Here is a 21785-nt window from a genome sequence, read left to right as displayed (position 1 = left end):
TGGGGGAGGAACGCCGCCCAAGCAATTAATTGGAGAAATAAAAGAAACGTGTGGTGTTTGCATTCCGAGCTGCTGGAGCGGTCGCATCGGTCACATTTCCAATCATCTGAGCAAATCATGTGTGAGCTCTCCTGCAGCAGATGGACGCGCCCTGTTGCCTCGGCTCCAGGTCCAGACGCAGGGCCCCGCCCTTGTCTGAGCCCTTGCTGGGCGGCCATATGGGGACCGGCCTCACACAGCGGCCGCCCCTGGCTGCTCAGTCCACTGACCCCGAGACTCCACCGAGTTGTCGGGGGTTGCGGCAGGGCCAGCCCCGCTCAGAACTGGCACTGGGGAGGGACCGGGGCGCTGAGGATCTCTGGCGCTGTTGGAGCGGCTCCTTACCGCACAGGCACCAGGACACGGTGCTGGGACAGGCTCACACACTTCCAAGTCCTGCACCTGGTGGTCTCACAGTTGTGACTCAAAACCAGCCACGCTGGGAGCATCTGCACCACGGAAGCCGGCGAGGGCCGCAAAGCAGCCACCCTGCGCTGGCAGTGCTGCCGCAGCCCTGCCTTGGCCTCAGCTCTGGGACTTCAAACGCACACGCACTGAGCCCTCACAGCAGCCCCGAGCGAGGAACCCAGGCTCAGGACGACAGCAAGCCCTGCCTGGGGTCCCCGCCTCACCCGGGGACAGGGGAGGCTGGGTGCTCTAAACACGCAGGGCTGTTCAGGCCTTACTCAGCACGCATCCCACCTCGCGGCCAGTCCCCTCCCCGGCCCATACCCAGAATGCACCAGCCTGGGCACACACCCGGCCAGCTGCCCAGCACTTCTGAGCAGCCCTGCACCGGAGCTGGAGGCGGGCAGCACCGGGACCTTACAGCCCGAGTGACGGCTATGGCTTGGTTCCCACACAATCCTCGGCTGGGGTGAGCCGATTCTTCCCAGGCAGCACCAGTTTTTCAGCCTCCACGGGCCCCAGGGCTGAGCAGGGGCTGCAGCCAGGGCCTGGTATTGGAGGGCATGGGCCAGGCCTCAGCAGGTCCCCGGGGCCCCACGTGGCAACTGGGAAGCGCCCCAGCTGGGAGTCAGAACCAGGGTGTCGCTGGCCTCTGCGTGCACTTTCGTGAGGGTTCACACAAGCCCCAGGCACAGCGAGAGGAGGGGGAGCAGGCGCTGGTTCCATGCCAGGAGCTGCCCGCCAGTCACCCAGGCCACCCCCAGTGGCTGTTTCTAGCACCCCGGGGTGAACCAGACTGCATGCTGGGGGTGGGGAAGGCTCCCGTGTCTCACAGGCCCTTTGGGGAGGACACAGCAGGTCGGGCTTTGCTCTGTTGGTGCCACTGCTTTCAGCCTGGCTAGGGCTCCTCCCAGTTCCACCGAGCCCAGCCCTGCGGGGTCCCCTCACCCCATCAGTTCTCTGCAGTGCGTCCACGGCAGCAGCGAAGCCTTTAACGAAGCCGGCCACCCTGAGGTGCCCGCCGCCGGCTTCCATACATTTGTGTGTGGCGCCCCACTGTGGACACCGTGGGTACTGCCCAGAACGCACCCGGATCCCTGGGGACTGGAGTCCCACTTTCTCCTGCTGCTGCGAGGCGCACGGTGGGGGTGCAGCTTGCTCGGCAGCAGAGGGGCCCCAGTAATCGCAGGACACTGCCCACATCGTTTCAGGACTCGTACTCGGGGACTCCGCCCACAAGCGCCCCTACATCTCGGGGGCAGACAACCCCGTTCTTCCCCGTGCGCCTCCCGAGGGCTCTCCTGGAAGCCCAGGTCCCGTCACTGTGGCCACCTGGCTCCCACCCGGACAGCGTGAAGGTGCCCCTTAGCCATTAGGGGTTCTGTCCCTGGAGGGGGAGGGAGGGGCAGACACGGAGCAGGCAGGATGTGACCACAGCCTCAGGAAAGGCTGCCGCCAGGGAGGGAGCAGTCTGAGCTGTCTCTGCATTTCAAATAAAGTTAGAAAAAAACTCTAAAACAAGCAAACAGCAAGGCTGGGAGCCTCTCCCACCCTAGGGACTGCGGGCCCTGAGGAAGGAGGCGGTGCTCCCAGCAGCCCTGACTGGCCAGGCTGCCCGTGGGGGCAGACCCAGCTGGAACGCAGTTGGCAAAACAGCTCAGAGATGAAATGTTCAGGGGTCAGCTCACCCAGGCTCTCCATACACACGTGCATCCCAGCGGGCCTGCGCACGTGTGACACGCACACTCAACACATGTGTGTGCCAAGATGCCAGTGTGTGTTGTGAACGCTGGGAGCTCTGGGTGTGCGAGAGACTGCAAGAAGACAGGAGGCCAGAGGAGCACAGAAATGCACTGTGCGTCTTTGCTAGAGACAAACACATGTGTTGTCACTCTCACATATGCACACAGGAAGGCTCGGAGGGTGGTGTGCAGAGATTATATATGAGGTGTGACAAGAAACAAACTTGATTTTTTTTTTTTTACAGGCAGAGTGGACAGTGAGAGAGACAGAGAGAAAGGCCTTCCTTTTGCCATTGCACCCTCCAATGGCCGCCGCGGCCGGCGCACTGCGCTGATCCGATGGCAGGAGCCAGGTGCTTTTCCTGGTCTCCCATGGGGTGCAGGACCCAAGCACTTGGGCCATCCTCCACTGCACTCCCAGGCCACAGCAGAGAGCTGGCCTGGAAGAGGGGCAACCGGGACAGAATCCGGTGCCCCGACTGGGACTAGAACCCGGTGTGCCGGCGCCGCTAGGTGGAGGATTCGCCTACTGAGCCATGGTGCTGGCCACAAACTTGATTTTTACAAACATACTTCCAGATGCATGTCACCTGCACCAGCCACGTGAAGAACCCAAATTCTGGGCCGGCACCGTGATGTAGGCTAAGCCTCCGCCTGCAGTGCTGAAATCCCATGTGAACGCTGCTTCGAGTCCCGGCTGCTCCACTTCTGATCCAGCTCTCTGCTGTGGCCTGGGAAAGCAGTGGAAAATGGCCCAAGTGCTTGGGCTCCTGCACCCACGTGGGAGACCAGGAAGAAGCTTCAGATCAGCCCAGCTCCGGCCATTGCAGCCATCTGGGGAGCAAGTCAGTGGATGGAAGACCTCTCTCTATCCCTCCCTCCGTCTGTGGTTCTACTTCTCAAATACGTAAATAAGATATTTCTAAGTCAAAATTTGTTTTTGAAGATTTGAAAGCTGATGAACCAGGGCCCCTGGTTCACTGTGGCCCTGAGCAGACTAACCTTGTGCTCCACAACTCAGCAGGACTGGCTCAGCGACAGAGGAAACACTGGCCGCGCCGGCACCACCGAAGAAGCTTCCCACTTCCCACAGGGAACTTGGGCAGCTTTGACGCCAGAGGTTGCTGACTCACACACTGACGTTGGAATCCCGCCCCCAGGCCTGGCTTTTAGGTAACTTTTCTCCCTGCCCTGAGGGCTGCCCTGTGGCCTCAGGGGCTCTTCAGGCCTCTGAGTGGCCTGCCTGGGCCTCCTCCAGTTACTGTCAGGTGCAGAGCTGGGGGCACACAGGGCCCACTGCCAGCTCTGCCTCCAGTCCCACCCCCACACCCCACCACTCTCAGGGGGAGGGGCCCAGCCACGGAGGCAGTTTTCTCCCCACTCTCGGCGGTGAACGGCTCCTCCATAGGTGTTGGGCAGAGCTGGAGCATCAGCACCCTGAACCCCAGAACGCTTCCATGTGTGACTTCTGTGCCTCCCCCGCAGCTTCTGAGCTCACCGCCTGACTCACACGCACCTGAAGGCTGGGAAGCTCACCGCCCCCCCCCATCCCTCCTCCTCCTGGTTCCCCACCCAGACCTCTTCAGATTCTCACAAACCTCCCTGGTTCAGGGGCCACAGGTGTCTCAGAATCTGATAGCAGGGGCGGGCGCTATGGCGTAAGTTGGGCCTCCACCTGCAGTGCTGGCATGCCTTATGGACACCGGGTCATGTCCCAGCTGCTCCACTTCCAATCCAGTTCCCTGCTAATGGCCTTGGACAGCAAAAGACGGCCCAAGGGCTTGAGCCCCTGCACCCATGTGGGAGACCTGGAAGAAGCTCCTGGTACTGGCTTTGGTCAGGTCCAGCCCTGGCCATTGCAGCCATTTGGCGGGTGAACCAGTGGATGGACGCTTTCTCTCTCTGGATCTCTGCTGTTAGGAAACTGGCGCAGCTTTATCTATGGCGTGATCTGCACCTTGATTTACATCCTAGGCCCTAGCCGCCCCCACCCCCCATTGCTGGAAGCCAGGTGACCACATGGCCCAACCACCAATGTCAAGCTCCACCCCCACCCTAATAGGATTCGCTGCTCCTGCTTCCTTGCCCGCCCTCCAGCAAAGTTCCAAAAGGATCTGTTCCTGAACACCTGGCTCTCTTGCTCTTCTCTCATCTCTCTCCTCTCTGTCGCTTCCAGGCTCCTCTCTTTTGCGTTCTTTGCCCCTTCCCTCCAGCACGCTGGCATTTTCCCAATAAACCCTGTCCCTTATTCTGGTGTTTGGTGTGTTTTGTGATGGCCTAACAGAAATACATAACATCTGCCTTTTAAATAAATCTCTTAAAAAAAAAAAAAGGATCCAGTAGCTCTTGTTCAGATCCTGCCTCCATCCCGCCCAAGCCTCCATGGAATCTGCTGCCTTCCCAAGCTTGTCTGCTGATGCAGACACCAAGAGCCAGAGCTGCCACATGGGGCTGGCGTCAGAACGAGGTCAGGCAGATCCTGGGCCAGCAGGCCCGGCACAGGCGACACGCAGCGGCCGAGGCGCACGCGTCTGGGTCTGACGAGCTGCAGAGGTGGCTCCCACTGCTCCACCTGCCCCAGCCAGTGGCAGAGGACTGGGCACAGTGGCTACGCCCAGCCTGAGGCTTCTCCCAAGGGAGCGGTCCAAGGCCAGGTGCAGTGAGGGTTTCCAGGGACAGCCTGCGCACAAACCATGCCAGCACCGTGCGGGTGTGCCAGACCACCCGCCAGGACCTCCTGCTTCACCTCGTCTGGCTTCTCGGTCTTGGGATCTCTCTCTCTCCCTGGACCTAGCTACTCCCACCTTGACCACGGGGTACCAGGGCTTCCCCCACCTCAGCCCCTCCTGCACCCACCGGGCAGCCACACAGGCAATCAATGGTGTGTGCAACGCCAAGGCTGGCTCTTGGGGCCACCCCAGGACGTGGACAAAAGGGCAGGGAGGCTCTTTTGGTCTTTGGGCCCAAGTCTGTGCTTAGCAGTGGCCCTGGATCTCCTGGCCTGGGTGGGGCAGGGCTGGGGAAGCTGTGGGACCAACCAAGGTCCCAGTGAAGCTGGCCAATGGACTCCTATGATGTCTACACTACCCAAGTCTGTTCCAAACAGGTCAGACATACTGAAGCCACAGTCTGTACCCCAGAAAGAGCAGCTGTCAAAACACAGCAGGTAACAATCCCACATGGCACACAGCACGTAACAATCCCACATCGCACACAGCAGGTAACAACCCCACATGGCACACAGCACGTAACAATCCCACACGGCACACAGCAGGTAACAATCCCACACGGCACACAGCAGGTAACAATCCCACACAGCAGGTAACAAACCCACACGGCACACAGCAGGTAACAATCCCACATCGCACACATCAGGTAACAACCTCACATGGCACACAGCAGGTAACAATCCCACATGGCACACAGCAGGTAACAATCCCACACAGCAGGTAACAATCCCACATGGCACACAGCAGGTAACAATGCCACACCACACACAGCAGGTAACAATCCCACACGGCACACAGCACGTAACAACCCCACATCGCACACAGCAGGTAACAACCCCACATGGCACACAGCAGGTAACAATCCCACATCGCACACAGCAGGTAACAATCCCACATGGCACACAGCAGGTAACAATCCCACATGGCACACAGCAGGTAACAATCCCACACAGCAGGTAACAATCCCACATGGCACACAGCAGGTAACAATCCCACATCGCACACAGCAGGTAACAACCCCACATGGCACACAGCACGTAACAATCCCACACGGCACACAGCAGGTAACAATCCCACACGGCACACAGCAGGTAACAATCCCACACAGCAGGTAACAAACCCACACGGCACACAGCAGGTAACAATGCCACACGGCACACAGCACGTAACAATCCCACATCGCACACAGCAGGTAACAACCCCACATGGCACACTGCAGGTAACAATCCCACACAGCAGGTAACAAACCCACACGGCACACAGCAGGTAACAATCCCACATCGCACACAGCAGGTAACAATCCCACACGGCACACAGCAGGTAACAATCCCACATGGCACACAGCAGGTAACAATCCCACATGGCACACAGCAGGTAACAATCCCACACGGCACACAGCACGTAACAATCCCACACAGCAGGTAACAATCCCACACGGCACACAGCAGGTAACAATCCCACACGGCACACAGCAGGTAACAATCCCACACGGCACACAGCACGTAACAATCCCACATGGCACACAGCAGGTAACAATCCCACATCGCACACAGCAGGTAACAATGCCACACGGCACACAGCACGTAACAATCCCACACAGCACGTAACAATCCCACACGGCACACAGCACGTAACAATCCCACACGGCACACAGCAGGTAACAATCCCATACCGCACACAGCAGGTAACAAACCCACACAGCAGGTAACAATCCCACACCGCACACAGCAGGTAACAATCCCACACAGCAGGTAACAAACCCACACGGCACACAGCAGGTAACAATCCCACACCGCACACAGCAGGTAACAATCCCACATGGCACACTGCAGGTAACAATCCCACATGGCACACAGCAGGTAACAATCCCACACAGCAGGTAACAATCCCACACAGCAGGTAACAATCCCACACCGCACACAGCAGGTAACAACCCCACATGGCACACAGCAGGTAACAATCCCACACAGCAGGTAACAATGCCACACGGCACACAGCAGGTAACAATCCCACACAGCAGGTAACAATCCCACACGGCACAGCAGGTAACAATCCCACACAGCACACAGCAGGTAACAATCCCACACGGCACACAGCAGGTAACAATCCCACACGGCACACAGCAGGTAACAAACCCACACAGCACACAGCAGGTAACAATCCCACACCGCACACAGCAGGTAACAATCCCACACAGCAGGTAACAATCCCACACCGCACACAGCAGGTAACAATCCCACACCGCACACAGCAGGTAACAATCCCACACGGCACACAGCAGGTAACAATCCCACATCGCACACAGCAGGTAACAATCCCACATGGCACACAGCAGGTAACAATCCCACATCGCACACAGCAGGTAACAATCCCACATGGCACACAGCACGTAACAATCCCACACAGCAGGTAACAATGCCACACGGCACACAGCACGTAACAATCCCACACAGCATGTAACAATCCCACACGGCACACAGCACGTAACAATCCCACACGGCACACAGCAGGTAACAATCCCACACGGCACACAGCAGGTAACAATCCCACACCGCACACAGCAGGTAACAATCCCACACGGCACACTGCAGGTAACAAACCCACACGGCACACAGCAGGTAACAATCCCACATCGCACACAGCAGGTAACAACCCCACACAGCAGGTAACAATCCCACACGGCACACAGCAGGTAACAATCCCACACAGCACGTAACAATCCCACACAGCAGGTAACAATCCCACATGGCACACTGCAGGTAACAATCCCACACAGCAGGTAACAAACCCACACGGCACACTGCAGGTAACAATCCCACATGGCACACAGCAGGTAACAATCCCACATGGCACACTGCAGGTAACAACCCCACACCGCACACAGCAGGTAACAACCCCACACCGCACACAGCAGGTAACAACCCCACATCGCACACAGCAGGTAACAACCCCACACAGCAGGTAACAACCCCACACGGCACACAGCAGGTAACAACCCCACACCGCACACAGCAGGTAACAATCCCACACGGCACACAGCAGGTAACAACCCCACACCGCACACAGCAGGTAACAATCCCACATGGCACACAGCAGGTAACAACCCCACACGGCACACTGCAGGTAACAATCCCACACAGCAGGTAACAATCCCACACGGCACACAGCAGGTAACAATCCCACACGGCACACAGCAGGTAACAATCCCACATGGCACACAGCAGGTAACAATCCCACACGGCACACAGCACGTAACAACCCCACACGGCACACAGCAGGTAACAACCCCACACAGCAGGTAACAACCCCACACCGCACACAGCAGGTAACAACCCCACATCGCACACAGCAGGTAACAACCCCACACAGCAGGTAACAACCCCACACCGCACACAGCAGGTAACAACCCCACACAGCAGGTAACAACCCCACACGGCACACAGCAGGTAACAACCCCACACAGCAGGTAACAACCCCACACGGCACACAGCAGGTAACAACCCCACACGGCACACAGCAGGTAACAATCCCACACGGCACACAGCAGGTAACAACCCCACACGGCACACAGCAGGTAACAACCCCACACAGCAGGTAACAACCCCACACCGCACACAGCAGGTAACAACCCCACATCGCACACAGCAGGTAACAACCCCACACAGCAGGTAACAACCCCACACGGCACACGGCAGGTAACAACCCCACACCGCCTGGGCTGAGATTCCAGCTCCACTGCCAGTGCCAGCTTCCTGCTAATGCAGCCCTTGGAGGCAGCAGTGATGGCCCCAGTGCTTGGGGCTCTGCCACCCCCTGGGAGACCAGACTGAGTTCTGGGCTCCTGCTTTGGCCGGCCCAGCCCTGGCTGCTGTGGACATTTAGGGAGCAAACCATAAATCGGAACTCTACCTTACTGCTCGCTGCCCTGCCTCTCAAATAAAACAACAGACATTTAAAAGCTGGGGGCTGGCGCTGTGGCTCGGCGGATGAAGCCGCTGCCTGCAGTGCTGGCATCCCGTATGGTTTGAGACCCGGCTGCTCCACTCTGCTATGCTGGGAAAGCAGAAGACAGCCCAGGTGCCCACATAGGTGCACCCGGAAGAAGCTCCTGGCTCCTGGTTTCAGCCTGGCCCAGCTCCGGCCATTGTGGCCATTTGGGGAGTGAACCAGCAGATGAAGACCTCTCTTTTGCCTCTGTCTCTGTCTCTCCGTAACTCTGCTTTTCAAATAAACAAATAAATCTTCAAACAAATTTTTTTAAAGTCAAAGATGACAACGCTGCATTCAGGGACCAGGGAGAACAATTACTGAAGGTAACAGGCCACGCTGGCCCCACGGCTTTCAGACAAACCGCACACACCTGAGAAGTGGCATCATTCTCATTCCAGATCCTTACAGATGAGAGGCAGGCGGCAGGTGAGGCACCCGCTCTTGGGTGAGCTGGACTCCAGCCCCTGCCTACCGGCAGGCCACACAGCACCTCACAACCCCACCTCTCCAGACCCAGAGGCTCGCTCTGGAGGCCCAGCCTGCTGCCAGCTGCCCCCAGTACCACGGGAGGGAAACACATCCTCCCTGATCCCATGGGGGCAGGAGCGCACGGCCACAGCTGACGCAGAAACGGGGCTCTCAGCCCACAGGCTCCCAGCTGTCCACCCAGGGAGGCAGGGGTCTGACGGGGTCCAGACAGTGCCTCCATGCGGGGCTGCCCGGGCACAGCGTCTTGCCTGAGCTCCTGGCCCTCCACTTCCAGGCAGCAGGGGCGTACAAGCGGCGGCCCCTGCGTGCCAGGCACTGAACACCAGAGGCCACCTGGAGGCCAGGTCAGCACCACCAGGGCAATACTCTGCAGCAGAAAGGGGAGGAGTTGGCGTGGCGTGTCCCACGCCGTTCTGAGGGAGGCGGGAGGCAGCCAGAGGGAAGGGAAGGGAAGGGAAGGGAAACAGATGCAGCGGAGCCTCCTCTGTCCCAGGGCCCAGGGCCCAGCTCTTCGGGAACCTGTGGCTCTGGGCTCCATCTCCTGTGCTCTCTCCAGGGCCTGGGAAGCTGGTGGATTCCCTACCACGGGGGGAGCTGCAACCATCCGCTCGGGAAACAGACGACGAGAGACAGACGCTGAGGCCCGGAGTCCTGGGAGGGCAAATCGGTGGAGACTGGCGTGGGCAGAGACCACCTCATCCCGTCTCAGAGCACAGCTGGCAGCCACAGCCCCAGGCGGCAGTGCCCACAGGCAGCTCCGTGTGTCAGAGATCCAGGAGGAACCTCCGCACCTGGGCCAGGTAGCGTGGGCTCAAATAGTCGCCCAGCTCCTCCTTGCTGACCCACACGTGCCGGGCCTCCTCCCCTGCCCGCGGGAAGTCTCCGGCCAGCAGCAGCGCTTTGAAGAAGAATACTTTGGCCCCAAGGTTGCTCTCTGTCCGCACTGCCTGGGGGAACTTGAACTTGTAGTGCCCACACGGTGCGTTTCCAAGGAACTTGGCTTCCATGCTGTTTCCTAGGGAAAAGCAGGAATTAGCGATGAGGATATACCAATTCTTTCTCCCCAGTCAGGGGGTCTCTCAGAGAACCTTGCCCACCCTGAGGAGCTGGGGCCGGGCCATTCCTGGAAGAGCCGCCTCCTCTCAATCCAGGCACTGCTGGCTCACGCGATCCACCCAACCCGTTCACTGCCACAGACCGCGCGGCTGCTTCTGCACTGGCGGCAGCGCGGGCAGAACACTGTCATAGTCAGGGCCACCGCCAGATGATGGACCAGGCCAGTGCTGGGCTCGGCAGGGAGGCACAGGTGGCCCGCAGCCCACAGCTGGTGCCTGGGTTCAAGTCCTGGCTCCGCTTCCATCCAGCTTCCTGCTGATGTGCACGTGGAGGCAGCAGGTGAGGCTCAAAGCTCTTGGCTTTGGCCTGGCCCAGCCCCACTGCCTGGAGAAGACGTGACGGGAGGAGGGTTGTGCGTGCTGTGGGGCCAGGGGCACAGGGCAAGGTCCAGCGTGGAAGAGGCAAAGTGCAAACTGAGTCCTGGATACTGGGCAGCTGGGCCTGGGAGCACACAGCTTCAGCCAGGCCAGCACCTCCAGGCACAGACCAAAGATGCCAGCTCTCAAGGGAACAAAGGGTTTGCTGGGTGAGAGCCCAGAATTTGCATCAGCAAGCAGCAAGGCCAAGACTGACGAGGGTAGGACCAGACAAAGAGGGCTCATGGGCCACACCTGAGCTTAACCTTGTAAGAACGCTCTGCGGAGAAGTGACACGGGTTTGTATCTTTCAGCTGCCTTGAAGGCCACGTGACAAAAGCAAGGAAGGAATTCTTTGGCATCTGCTTCTGTAATCCACCGTGGTGGCTCTCAACCCCGCCCCCGGGCAGCACCTGACAAGGTCTGGAGAGGTTTCTGCTGTCGCTCTGAGGCGCAGAGGTGGCGAGGAGGAAGGGGCAGAGGCAGAGACGGTGCTCAACACCTACGACGCCAGGGCAGCCCCCACCGAGAACGAGCCAGTCCCACACAGCACGAGCGCCACAGGTGAGACACCTGCACCCCGGGAAGTGGCGGCTGAGGGAACGCTGAGGCCCAGGAGCTGACCAGCCTCACTCCAGGAGCCAGCGGTGCGGAAACGAGGCCAGGGTAACCCTGAGGTCTCGGCGGAGAAGGCAGGCAAGTGGCCATGCCGACAGGGAAGCTCAGGGTGTGAGGAGCGGCTGAGAGAACGGCAGTCACTGTCACGGGCCGGACCTACAGACCCCAGTGAGGCCTACAAACCCCGGTGAGGCCTACAGACCCCGGTGAGGCCTACAGACCCTGGTGAGGCCTACAGACCCCGGTAAGGCCTACAGACCCCGGTAAGGCCTACAGACCCCGGTAAGGCCTACAGACCCGGTGAGGCCTACAGACCCCGGTGAGACCTACAGACCCCAGTGAGGCCTACAGACCCCGGTAAGGCCTACAGACCCTGGTGAGGCCTACAGACCCGGTGAGGCCTACAGACCCCGGTGAGACCTACAGACCCCAGTGAGGCCTACAAACCCCAGTGAGGCCTACAGACCCCGGTAAGGCCTACAGACCCGGTGAGGCCTACAGACACCGGTGAGACCTACAGACCCTGGTAAGGCCTACAGACCCGGTGAGGCCTACTGACCCGGTGAGGCCTACAGACCCTGGTGAGGCCTACAGACCCGGTGAGGCCTACAGACCCTGGTGAGGCCTACAGACCCCGGTGAGGCCTACAGACCCGGTGAGGCCTACAGACCCCGGTGAGGCCTACAGACCCGGTGAGGCCTACAGACCCCGGTGAGGCCTACAGACCCGGTGAGGCCTACAGACCCCGGTGAGGCCTACAGACCCCGGTGAGGCCTACAGACCCGGTGAGGCCTACAGACCCTGGTGAGGCCTACAGACCCGGTGAGGCCGTGGCCCTTGCACACCTGCCCGGGGTTTTCTGGCTGAGACGTCTGTACCCCTCCTGTCCACAGCCCGGAACCCACCCTCCCCCGGGTCTGGGTGAGCAAACCTGTGGATTTAGAGGAGAGCAGAGGACTCACCTGAGAGCGTGGCCAGGGTCCGCTCGGCGGTTCCTCGGAGGGTCTCCCCGGGCTGCCACTCTGCCTGGGGCAGCATCCACACATCCTGGCCTCCCAGCTTCTCTCTGACCAGCAGCACAAGGCTCCTGTCCAGCTTCCGGTGCAGTGAAGTTCGGTCATTCTTCTCATCAGCCTCTACAAAGAGAACAGGGTCAGAGGAGACAAGACCGGGACCTCCCAGAACCAGGGGCACTGAATTTTATGGTCTTGTTTTTCTTTCAGATTTATTTACTTATCTGAGAGGCAGAGCTACAGACAGACAGAGGGAGAGACAGAGACACAATCTCCTATCCACTGGTTTGGTTCACTCCCCATGTGGCCACAATGGCCAGGACAAAGTCAGGAGCTTCCTCTGGGTGCAGGAGCCCAAACACCTGGGCCATCTTCCACTACTTTCCCAGGCCATAGCAGAGAGCTGGATCAGAAGTGGAGCAGTGGGGACTCGAACCAGCATCCACAAGGGATGCCGGTGCCCCAGGCAGAGGCTTAGCCCCAATGCCCGCTTTAAGAGACTTCAGATCAAACACAGGAACCAGTGGGAAAAGGCTTAGTTTCTCCACTTTCAGTCCCAAAGCAGGAGTCAACTCACATAACATTTGCAAGGTTTAACTGAGAGGGAAAACACCATGTCAACATTCCTGGGTGTGGCCAGCCCTGGCTGTTTCAGGCATTCAGGGAGGGAACCCAGCGGAGGGAAGCCCTGTCTGTCTGCCACTCAACCTTTCAAGGAGATGAACACACACAAATATACCCTAATAATAAATAAGGAGTGCTGTGTTAGGGTAATGTGCGGAATAAAAAGAATTTACTCGCTCCCATGTTACCTGAAATGGTAGCTTCTAAAACCCACAGCAGGGGCTGAGCAAACACCGTTTACGTGGACACCAGAACCCGCCGACCCCCTCCCTGCTGGCCTAGGTGGATCACAAACCTGTGGTGCGGGCCCCAGGCCTGAAGCGCAGGAATGCCTGCTCCCACATCTCTTCCAGGTCCGGCACCAGCAGGATCCCCGGCTCGTCCTCCTCCTCATGGAGGTCGGCCCTCTTCTTGGCCAGCTGCTGGGCCTCACCCAAGGCACGGAGCTCATGGTCCGAATACAGGCTTTTCTCTGTCTCCACCTGGGCATTGAAAGGACAGTGACACAGAGCTGTGGCGCAGGCATTTGGCCTGGCGATGGAGACACTGTTACGACACCGCGGTGCCTGACTTCTGACTCCAGCTCCCTGCTAACGCAGGAGGCAGGTGATGGCTCGAATATTGGGTCCCTGCCACCTGGACCGAGTTCCAGGCTCCCGGCTTCGGCCTAGCCCGGCTGTGGCCGCTGCAGGCATTCGGGGCGCAAGCCAGCAGGATGCTCCTGCTGCAGTGCCTGGATACTCCCTCTCTAGCGATGAAGGTTAAAAAAAAAAAGCAGAGCTACCACACACTCGACCTGTGCAGGCTCGGAGTTCATCGCGCAACGGCACTAGAGGTACGGCAAGAACACTACAGAGGGAGAGAAGAGACGAATAAAAAACACGGCCTGCGCGTTGAGCCTCAGCTGCACCTGCCAGAAAGTGCGCGCGGCTGGGAGTCCAGAGCGGCAGAGCACCGGGACTGAGAGGCTGCGTTGCCGCTCGCTCACTGAGAATTCACAATCAGTAAGGCTCGTGCCTCACATCAGAGAATTCTGAATGCCGGCACAAGCAGACCAGGCAGAACCGTAAGCTTCCAAGCTTTCTATTCAGTGAGAGAAATGCATGGGAGAGCGAGGGCGTCAGTCGGGTCTGAGGGGGAAGGGAAGTCTGGAAATTAGGTTGGAGTCCACACCAGCAGAAAGCAGGCCAGAAGCCACCGCAGCTATTAACAGCTTATCGCGGGCGCGGAGGCGGAGGCGATGCTGGGGCCCCGCTTTCCAGAAGGGCGTGGTTACATGGGCAGGGGGCGGCCCAGGTGCGGACAGGTAGGGACTGAGCTCACACGGCGGGCGCGATGAAGGCGAGGTCTCCAGTTCACAAACCCGACCGATTTTACCCTACAACAGCTGCACCGCGGCCTCACTGCGCCAGACCCATCAGCGCCTGTCAGGTTAGAGAGCCCGCACGAGGGAGGCTGACCGCTCTCGGTAGCCCAAGACCAAGGGCCCGGGGTGCACCCCTGCAGGACTGAACGCCCTCCCGGCGCGCCGCCGCGCGCCCCGCACCCAAGGACCACCAGACGTCCTAGGAACGTGGCCGCTGCCCCCCGCACGTCCCCCTCTCCATGCATCGCTCAGGCTGAGCCTCTCGTGCCGGGGACGGACTAGTTCGCTGCGGATCGCTGCGGATTCCTGCGGCGCGCCTCCCGCCTCCCAGCCGCCCGGGCTGAGGTCACTCAGGCCAAGTGGGCTGGCGGCGGGCCGAGGCCCGCGCCGCCGTTGCTCCCCTCACGCCTCCGAAGAGTACCTGCTGCAGCAGGGCCGCCATCTCTTCCTGCAGCGGGGTCAGCGGCTTGGAGATCAGCGGAGGCCGCTGCAGGCATAAGGCTCCCCATAGGCGCCATGGTGACTTAGTCCTTGAGGGTAGAGCTGCAAGCGTCAGGCTGCGAGAACACAGGCTAGACGCCCACGGCCTCTCCAGCCGCCTCCAGACGCCCGTCGCCCCTAACACAACATGCCTCACGGGCGCCGCCATCTTTCCGCCCTCCCACAAGGCTCCGCGGCACCCGGGGGCCTCAGCCAATCCCGTGATCCCACAAGGCAGCGCGGGAGGGCATGCCTGGTCCGCTCAGCACCCAGACGTACTGGAATGATCCATTCCAATGTGGAGGGGTAGACGAAGATCTATTCTAACAGTAAAAATGGAGGAATTCCCAGGCTGGCCATAAACTCTGGTTTTTGTAGAGCACCTGAATTTGAACGAGAATATTCAATGGCTCTTACGAAGAGAAAACAGGACTTGGCCTCCTGTACCTCCCACAGGCGTCCGATGGTGCTGGCCGTGTCCCAACCGTGCCGGCGCCGCCGACGGGAGCCGAGCGGGACCAATTCGAGCCATGCAGGTCGTGCGGGGTGCCGGGTCCTGGTTGCTGCGATCCTGGGCTCTGCCCCGGACAACCGGGTAAGGCAGGCGACCCCTCGCGCTTCGGCCTCCGTCGCAGGAGCCGTCGGGCCCGACTCCCGAGCTTTGCTTCCCTCCCCGCAGGCGCGTGGCCGGGGCCCGGGCGCTGCAAGGCGCGCCTCAGCCGGAGGCGGCGGAGCAGGCGCAGCAGGCATCCGCGGGGCGCGGCGGCTTCAGGTGAGGAGCCGGGTCCGCAGCAGGGCACGCGGGGGTGGGGACGGAGGCCGGGTCCCGCCCGCAGCCTCCCGGGGCTACGGGTGTCTTCTGTCGCGGTCCGCGGCGCCGGCGGAGCGGACTTGAGTGCGGTGGACAGCGCCGGGCAGGGCTGGCCGGGTTTGCGGCCGTCTTCAGGGTGGACGCTGAGCCGAGGAGAGTGGGAGCCGGCGTTCGAGCGGCTTCCGAGCGGTGAAAGGGCAGGGGGTGCGGTGAGGGCGCGGGGTAGTGCTTAGTGTGCAAGGCTGCGGTGAGGGCGCGGGGGCCCGAGCAGGGGTGCAGGGGGTGTGGGCCCAGCGTTGGGTGTGGAAGGAAAGTCAGGCCAACAGGACTTGCTAATATCGGGGTGAAGGAAGACCCCACATGTCGGCCTCAGCGACCAGGAGGATGGAGCTGCGCCTGTGAAGATGGGGGGGGGGGGGCGCCCAGTCCCGGGACAGGCGGGCGGGTGGCGGACGCCAGGCAGGAGCTGCGGCAGCGGACAGGGGCGGAGGGCGGAGGGCAGAGCACTGTGGACTGAGGAGGAGGAAGCAGAGTGGGCAGTAAGAAAACCAGGAAAGCCTTTTAAAAAAAATTATTTGTCTGAGAGGCAGAGCCACAGAGACTGCACTCCCAGACAGCCGCAGAGCCAGGAGCCAGGACTCCATCCGGGTCTCCCGCAGGTGCAGGGGCCCAGCACTGGGCCTCCGCTGCCTTCCCAGGCCGTGAGCAGGGGGCTTGAACCGGCCCTGACGTCGAGTGCCGGGTCACGAGTGGCCAGCCCCAGGGAAGACCACCGTGGGCCAGCGTGGGCCTGTCAGCCGTGCCGGCCCTGCCCCTGGTGGCCGACATGTGACCCGCGTGGGTTCAAGAAGCGGACCCCCGGAGGGGACAGAAGTGGCAGGAAGCTCAGGGGAGGTCGGGCAGCCCAGAGACGGCACCGGAAGTTCCGACGAGCGCTTTCCCTCGAGGGCGGTCGGCCAGCTCGGGGGCTGCAGGCAGGGCCGAGGGCTCCTGCGGGGCGGGCGGCCAGGAGTCCGAGGAGGCCCGAGGAGGGAGGAGCCGACGGGCTGCTCACGTTTGCGCGGTTGTCGCCGACTGGCCGCTGGATCCCGGTGCTGTACTTCCGCGATTTAAGGGGAAACCAGAGTAACTTCTTCGCTGTTGTATTGCAGCGTTTACCCTCCCGCTCCAGGGCAGGAGAGCTCGCTGAGGTGGGCAGGAAAGAGGTTTGAGGAGATCCCGATCGCTCACATCAAGGCGTCCTACAACAAGTAAGCATGGCCAGGCTGCCCACCCCACAGGCAGCAAGGCCTGGGCGGGGGCTCGGGTGCCCGTCCAGACGGAGAGGCCTGGCCGGGGCTGGGCGGGGAGCTGCACCAGGCGGGACCCAGGGTTTCCTTCAGCTTTGCTGTGCGTCCAAAACTTTCCCTCACGAAAGTCTCTCTGGAAACTACCCGATGTGCAAAACTAAGCTTTGGACAAGGGGCAGACAGGGTCGCGGTGCCTGATTTAGGGGCCGATGCCCCCACCCCCGCCGGAGGGCCGGCGTGGCTCCTTATGGGTGGCAGGAGGCCTGGGTTCCCATCGGGCCGCGGTGGTTCGGGCCCCTTACCCCACCGGGGTTCCGTTCCTCCGTGGGCTCCGAGTGGAAGCAGCTGGAGTTCGTTGTGCTCCCGGCGGGGGCAGCGCTGAGCCCCCTCCCATTTCTCAGTCACATCACGCACCTCCCCACTTTCCCAGCACACAGATCCAGGTGGTGTCTGCCGCCAACCAGCCCCTCGCCCGCACTTCCTGTGGCACAGAGGGGTTTCGGAACGCCAAGAAGGGCACTGGCATTGCCGCTCAGACCGCAGGCATAGCCGCAGCCGCGGTAAGTGTCTCCGTCCCCCGTGGCTCGCGGGCTGGTGGCCTGAATGGGCCTGTGCGAAGGGCCCCCCCCCCCCTGCACTTGCCGGTTCACCTAGGAAGGAGAAGCCAGGGTGTGAGGCCTGGGCGCTGAGACCCCTCCCCTTAAACAGGCATGGGGATGGGGTGGGGTCCGTGGTGCGGGGGGACGTGGGTGAGTGAGGATCTTTCCAGAAGCAGGCTGCGTTCGTGGTCCGCAGTCTTCGGCGGCGCCTGCGGAGGCTCAGAGTGTGGGGCTCAGAGTCTTGCAGCCACTCCCCCGCCCCAGCTGAACCCAGCTGGCTGTGGACCGAAGCCTGCGCCTGTCGCCCATGGCACAGGCCTCGCACACGGTCCCACTGGAAGCAGAGCACCACCAGTGAGATGCCCACACGATTTCAGGGCCACAGGTGGCTTCCATGTGAAGCCCCTCCAGGGTGTCCTTGAAAAGCCGAAGCAGTGTTCAGCAGTGTCCAGTAGGTGGCAGTGCTGTGCTGGGCCCCGCCTGTCCCCTGCTGGCTGCCCTGGTGCCCCAAGGCCTGTTCCGCTCTGCTGTACTGACTCCTGCACACGTCTTTCCAGAAAGCCTCAGGGAAGGGTGTGACCCACGTCCGAGTGGTGGTGAAGGGCCTGGGGCCAGGACGCCTGGTAAGTGACCGCTGGGCCCTGGGAAGGGGAAGGCCATCCCTCTGCAGGCGAGTGTGGCCTCATGGCCCGTGCCCAGCCGCCGGGAACCCACAGCAGTGACCTCTGCCCCTGCAGCAGGTGGCACCTCTCACTTCCTGGGCGTAAGGAGCACTGGCTGGGGGCAGGGCAGGGTGGGGGTCTTCCGGGGAGGAGACTGCCCGAGTCAACCTGCAGAAGCCTCGAGGGGCGGGTGAGAGCCGTGGCGGGAGACCTGAGAGTGGACAGCATCGGGTCGCAGTCAGGGTCAGTCGAGGGGCCACTGGCTCTACCTTCCCCACCCCCAGCCCTGCCTGGAGACGCGGGTCCCTGGCTGAGACCGCCGTGTCTGCTCTTTCCAGTCTGCCATCAAGGGGCTGACCATGGGGGGCCTGGAAGTGATCTCCATCACAGACAACACCCCCATCCCACACAACGGCTGCCGTCCCAGGAAGGCCAGGAGGCTGTGAGGGAAGGGACTGCCCTGCCCTGGCCCCCAGCTGGACCTCGTGGGAAGCTCCCTTTCGGCTGTCTTTGAGGGGGCAGAGACTCTCGGACTCTCGGGGAAGTCAGGCAGATGCCTGAGGTGGGTAAGCCGCACAGTGTGGCCCGAGCTGCAGTCTAGACGGAAGCAGGCAGTGTGGCCCAGGCTGCAGCCTCTGCTCCAGGAATAAAGAGTTTGCCTTATGTCGTGGCCACGGAGCTCTGTGCTGGCACGGCCGCGGGCAGTGCCCTTGCTGCGTCACAGTCAGTGAGGAGCTGCTGTTCCCAGACGCCTCCATCCTCGGTAGCTCCCTCACCAAGATTGCCAGAGCTCACTGTGGCACTTCGGCCCCAGAGTGAGAACTCTGGCCACTGTCTGGGTTCTGTTGATTCACAGTTGGCAGGTTTACATTGTTATTTTATTTGAAAGGCAGAGGGAGAGAGGTCTTCCGTGCACTGGTCCATTCCTCAAATGCCCACAACAGCCAGGGCTGGACCAGGTCAAAACAGGAGCTGGGGACTCCACCGGCTCTCCCAGGTGGGCAACAGGGACCCAGGCCTCGGTCTGTCACTGCTGCCAGCCAGGCAGGATGCATTCAAGAGCAGGAAACTGGATCAGAACCAGAGCCGGAATGCAGCACCAGAGGCTGGGCCCAGTAGCTGTGGATGGAGTGAATGAGCTGCATGTGCAGTGCATGCATCCTGCACCAGGGCCAGCCCCTGCCCTGAGAGCTCACACGTGTCAGAGCGGCGTCAGGCCCTGAGAGCTCACACGTGTCAGAGCGGTGTCAGGCCCTGAGAGCTCACACGTGTGTCAGAGCAGCATCAGGCCCAGTGAGCTCACACGTGTGTCAGAGTGGCGTCAGGCCCAGTGAGCCCCTGCCCTGAGAGCGCACACGTGTGTCAGAGCAGTTCCAGGCCGTGTGGAACTTGGCAGGAGGGAGGAAGCACAGATTACAAGACAGGAGGGTGTGGTGGAGGTCCGGACGGGATGTGCGCTCCTGGGACAGGCCCTGGGCCCGCCCCTCCTGGCTGGAAGGGGGCAAGGGAGAGGCTCGTGGATAACCTGGAAACGTTTCACTCCCCACTCTTGAAATGCAGATGTTTTCTGGGTGAGCCTGGCCATGGAGATGTGGGAGCCATGGCCTTCCCGATGTCACCCCTGCTGCGCCCAGGACTCGGAGCGCCTGGAAGGGCCCAGGTGCTGTCGCCACTGGCAGCAGGCGCTCTGCCAGGCAAACTGCAGTTGGGTGGAGCTGGGCACGCAGCACCCACGCCAGCCAGGGGTGCAGTGCCCCCACCCCCACCCCCTCCCAGCTTGGATCTGAGGCTGATTCTCCACCTTTCCCACACGCCTGCCTGCGCCAGCACCCCCGTCCGGCAGAGTTCTGCCGCAGGACACTCAGCTCCGCACACCCCGGGATGTGCTGTGCTGTTCCCCAACCTACTGGGGCCCCAAGGCACAGGGTCCAAACCTATTCGCGCCCCCTTCCTCCCCCGTCCTCTGGTAACAGGCGCTGACCAAGCAGGGCTGATCAACAAGTGTGGTCCACAAGGCAGCTCTGCCTGACCGGCTCCAGGGCTCTCCAGAGCTCACTTCTCCCAGGCTTCCTGAGATTCCCCGGACCTTTGTGGAGACAGCGACACAGAACTGACGGACAGAACAAACCCGGATGGGGCGGGGCAGCTGAACTCCATCTCTGGTCTCAGCCTCCGCATACTAGCACAGCGAGTTTGAATTTGAGCAGGTGCTCAAATTCTGTGCCAAACATGAACTTGGCGATTCAATGCTGGGGACAATGGGACCTGGCCCCTCGGGTCACCCTGTTCAAGTTCCCAAAGGAAGTGGTCTTGGTGGTGGAAAGAATGTGGCACACGGCCCACCCTGAACGGCCTGTTTCACAGGAATGACGCTAACCTCACTGGCAGGTGCACCATGAGGTCAGACACAGAGCCCCAGATCTCTGGTATCTGGGTAAGAATGATGCCGTGCAGTGGGGCTGGGGTCTGTGGCCCCTCAGACGCAGGTAGGACATCCTCCACAAGCAGGCCGCCGGCTGGAAAGCTGTCTCCACACCGACCGGCATCTCTCCCACTGATAGCTTCTGTGCTGCGTGTGTGACCTCACGGCCTTAAATTACACCTGGGTGGGTGCAATCTTCCACCCAGAGCTGGCAGAGGAGGGGGCTCTCCCTGGGGAGAGTGGGACTGGCTCCAGGAGACCCTGGTTATCTTGTGTGACCTTGGGGTTTTAAGCCACACCTCCAGGTGGCTGCCATCTTTGACCCAGAGCTGGCAGGGGAGGGGGCTGGGCCCTAAGGACACAGACATCTCCAGGAAATCCCCACGTCCACCCGCTACCTCCATGAGCCCCAAGCCAATCAACATGCGTGTGAGAAACCCCGTCCAATGGGCACCCCCACCCAGTGAGCACAGTGATGCCTTAGACACCGGGACACCTCCTCAGAGCCCGCGTCCCCCTCGGGCTCTCTGCCTGGGCTCCTCTCAGGCCAGACGCGTTCTCTGTCGCCTGCCAATCAAATAAAAGTTTCTTTCCTGTCAAGTAAGTCTGCAAATTGTTCCCCGGCTCTTTATTTCTATACTGAGTTGAGGAAAAGAACCCACGAGACTCGCTCCAGCAACTGCCCTCCCCACCACGACGGGAAAGGGAACGTGACGGGCGGCTGCCCAGCCTCCCAGGAGCCACCAGTCTGCTCTCTTCAGGGCCACTGGAGCTGGGAGCTGCCACCACTCACACAACGGCCTACGCAGGCTCCTGTGAGCAGCTCACTCTCCACCCGTGTGCACCGAGGGGACACGCCAGCCTCCACAGGACAGGGTGCAAGGGCCGCAGCTCCCCCGGGGCAAACGAGTACCGGGGAACCCTGGCAGGCGACCGTCTCCCCGCTGGCACTCACCACTTGCTGTTCCGGCCAGGGCCTCCAGCTGTTTTCAGTCCCTCCTGGAACCCAGGGCGTGTGACCGGAGATGAGGC

At 61.1% G+C, this 21785-nt stretch overlaps 2 protein-coding genes across 5 annotated transcripts; one reads left to right on the top strand and one right to left on the bottom strand.

Moving 5' to 3' along the window:
* Positions 1–9160: 9160 nt before the first annotated feature.
* MRPL46 (mitochondrial ribosomal protein L46) lies at positions 9161–15155 on the bottom strand. 2 transcript variants are annotated; one of them, XM_002723375.6, is made up of 4 exons: positions 14912–15155; positions 13420–13606; positions 12450–12623; positions 9161–10412 (listed from the first exon to the last, which is right to left on the bottom strand). In XM_002723375.6, exons 1-4 carry the CDS (start codon positions 15137–15139, stop codon positions 10162–10164), a joined length of 840 nt encoding a protein of 279 aa, XP_002723421.3. In that variant the 5' UTR covers positions 15140–15155; the 3' UTR covers positions 9161–10161. The 2 variants fall into 2 exon arrangements, with proteins under 2 accessions (XP_002723421.3, XP_089167171.1); XM_089311045.1 differs by lacking the exon at positions 13420–13606.
* Positions 15156–15484: 329 nt separating this feature from the next.
* MRPS11 (mitochondrial ribosomal protein S11) lies at positions 15485–21366 on the top strand. Of its 3 annotated transcripts, XR_515688.5 has the most exons (7): positions 15485–15565; positions 15650–15742; positions 16933–17031; positions 17501–17630; positions 18227–18292; positions 18670–18893; positions 20305–21366. XR_515688.5 is itself a non-coding variant. In XM_017339421.4 (6 exons), the coding sequence occupies exons 1-6, from the start codon at positions 15501–15503 to the stop codon at positions 20323–20325; spliced, it is 474 nt and encodes a 157-aa protein (XP_017194910.1). In that variant the 5' UTR covers positions 15485–15500; the 3' UTR covers positions 20326–21366. The 3 variants fall into 3 exon arrangements, 2 of the variants coding, with proteins under 2 accessions (XP_017194910.1, XP_008249950.1); XM_017339421.4 differs by lacking the exon at positions 18670–18893; XM_008251728.5 differs by lacking the exon at positions 20305–21366 and having other exon boundaries at positions 18670–18994.
* Positions 21367–21785: the final 419 nt, after the last annotated feature.

This window comes from Oryctolagus cuniculus, chromosome 12 (assembly GCF_051225735.1).
Source record: "Oryctolagus cuniculus isolate XC-2025 breed Fujian yellow rabbit chromosome 12, ASM5122573v1, whole genome shotgun sequence".
In the NCBI taxonomy this organism is placed as follows: domain Eukaryota; kingdom Metazoa; phylum Chordata; class Mammalia; order Lagomorpha; family Leporidae; genus Oryctolagus; species Oryctolagus cuniculus.
This window is presented reverse-complemented; position numbering and strand designations above follow the sequence as displayed.

What these genes read in the sequence shown, in the direction of transcription:
- MRPL46 (XM_002723375.6), bottom strand. Translation starts at nt 15,139, where the DNA reads ATGGCGGCGCCCGTGAGGCATGTTGTGTTAGGGGCGACGGGCGTCTGG. An exon ending in TGGCGGCCCTGCTGCAGCAG is followed by an intron (nt 13,607 to 14,911) that starts GTACTCTTCGGA and finishes TTCAATGCCCAG; the next exon opens with GTGGAGACAGAGAAAAGCCT. An exon ending in GACCCTGGCCACGCTCTCAG is followed by an intron (nt 10,413 to 12,449) that starts GTGAGTCCTCTG and finishes GCTTTTCCCTAG; the next exon opens with GAAACAGCATGGAAGCCAAG.
- MRPS11 (XM_008251728.5), top strand. Translation starts at nt 15,501, where the DNA reads ATGCAGGTCGTGCGGGGTGCCGGGTCCTGGTTGCTGCGATCCTGGGCT. An exon ending in GCGGGGCGCGGCGGCTTCAG is followed by an intron (nt 15,743 to 16,932) that starts GTGAGGAGCCGG and finishes GTTGTATTGCAG; the next exon opens with CGTTTACCCTCCCGCTCCAG. An exon ending in CAGGCATAGCCGCAGCCGCG is followed by an intron (nt 17,631 to 18,226) that starts GTAAGTGTCTCC and finishes ACGTCTTTCCAG; the next exon opens with AAAGCCTCAGGGAAGGGTGT.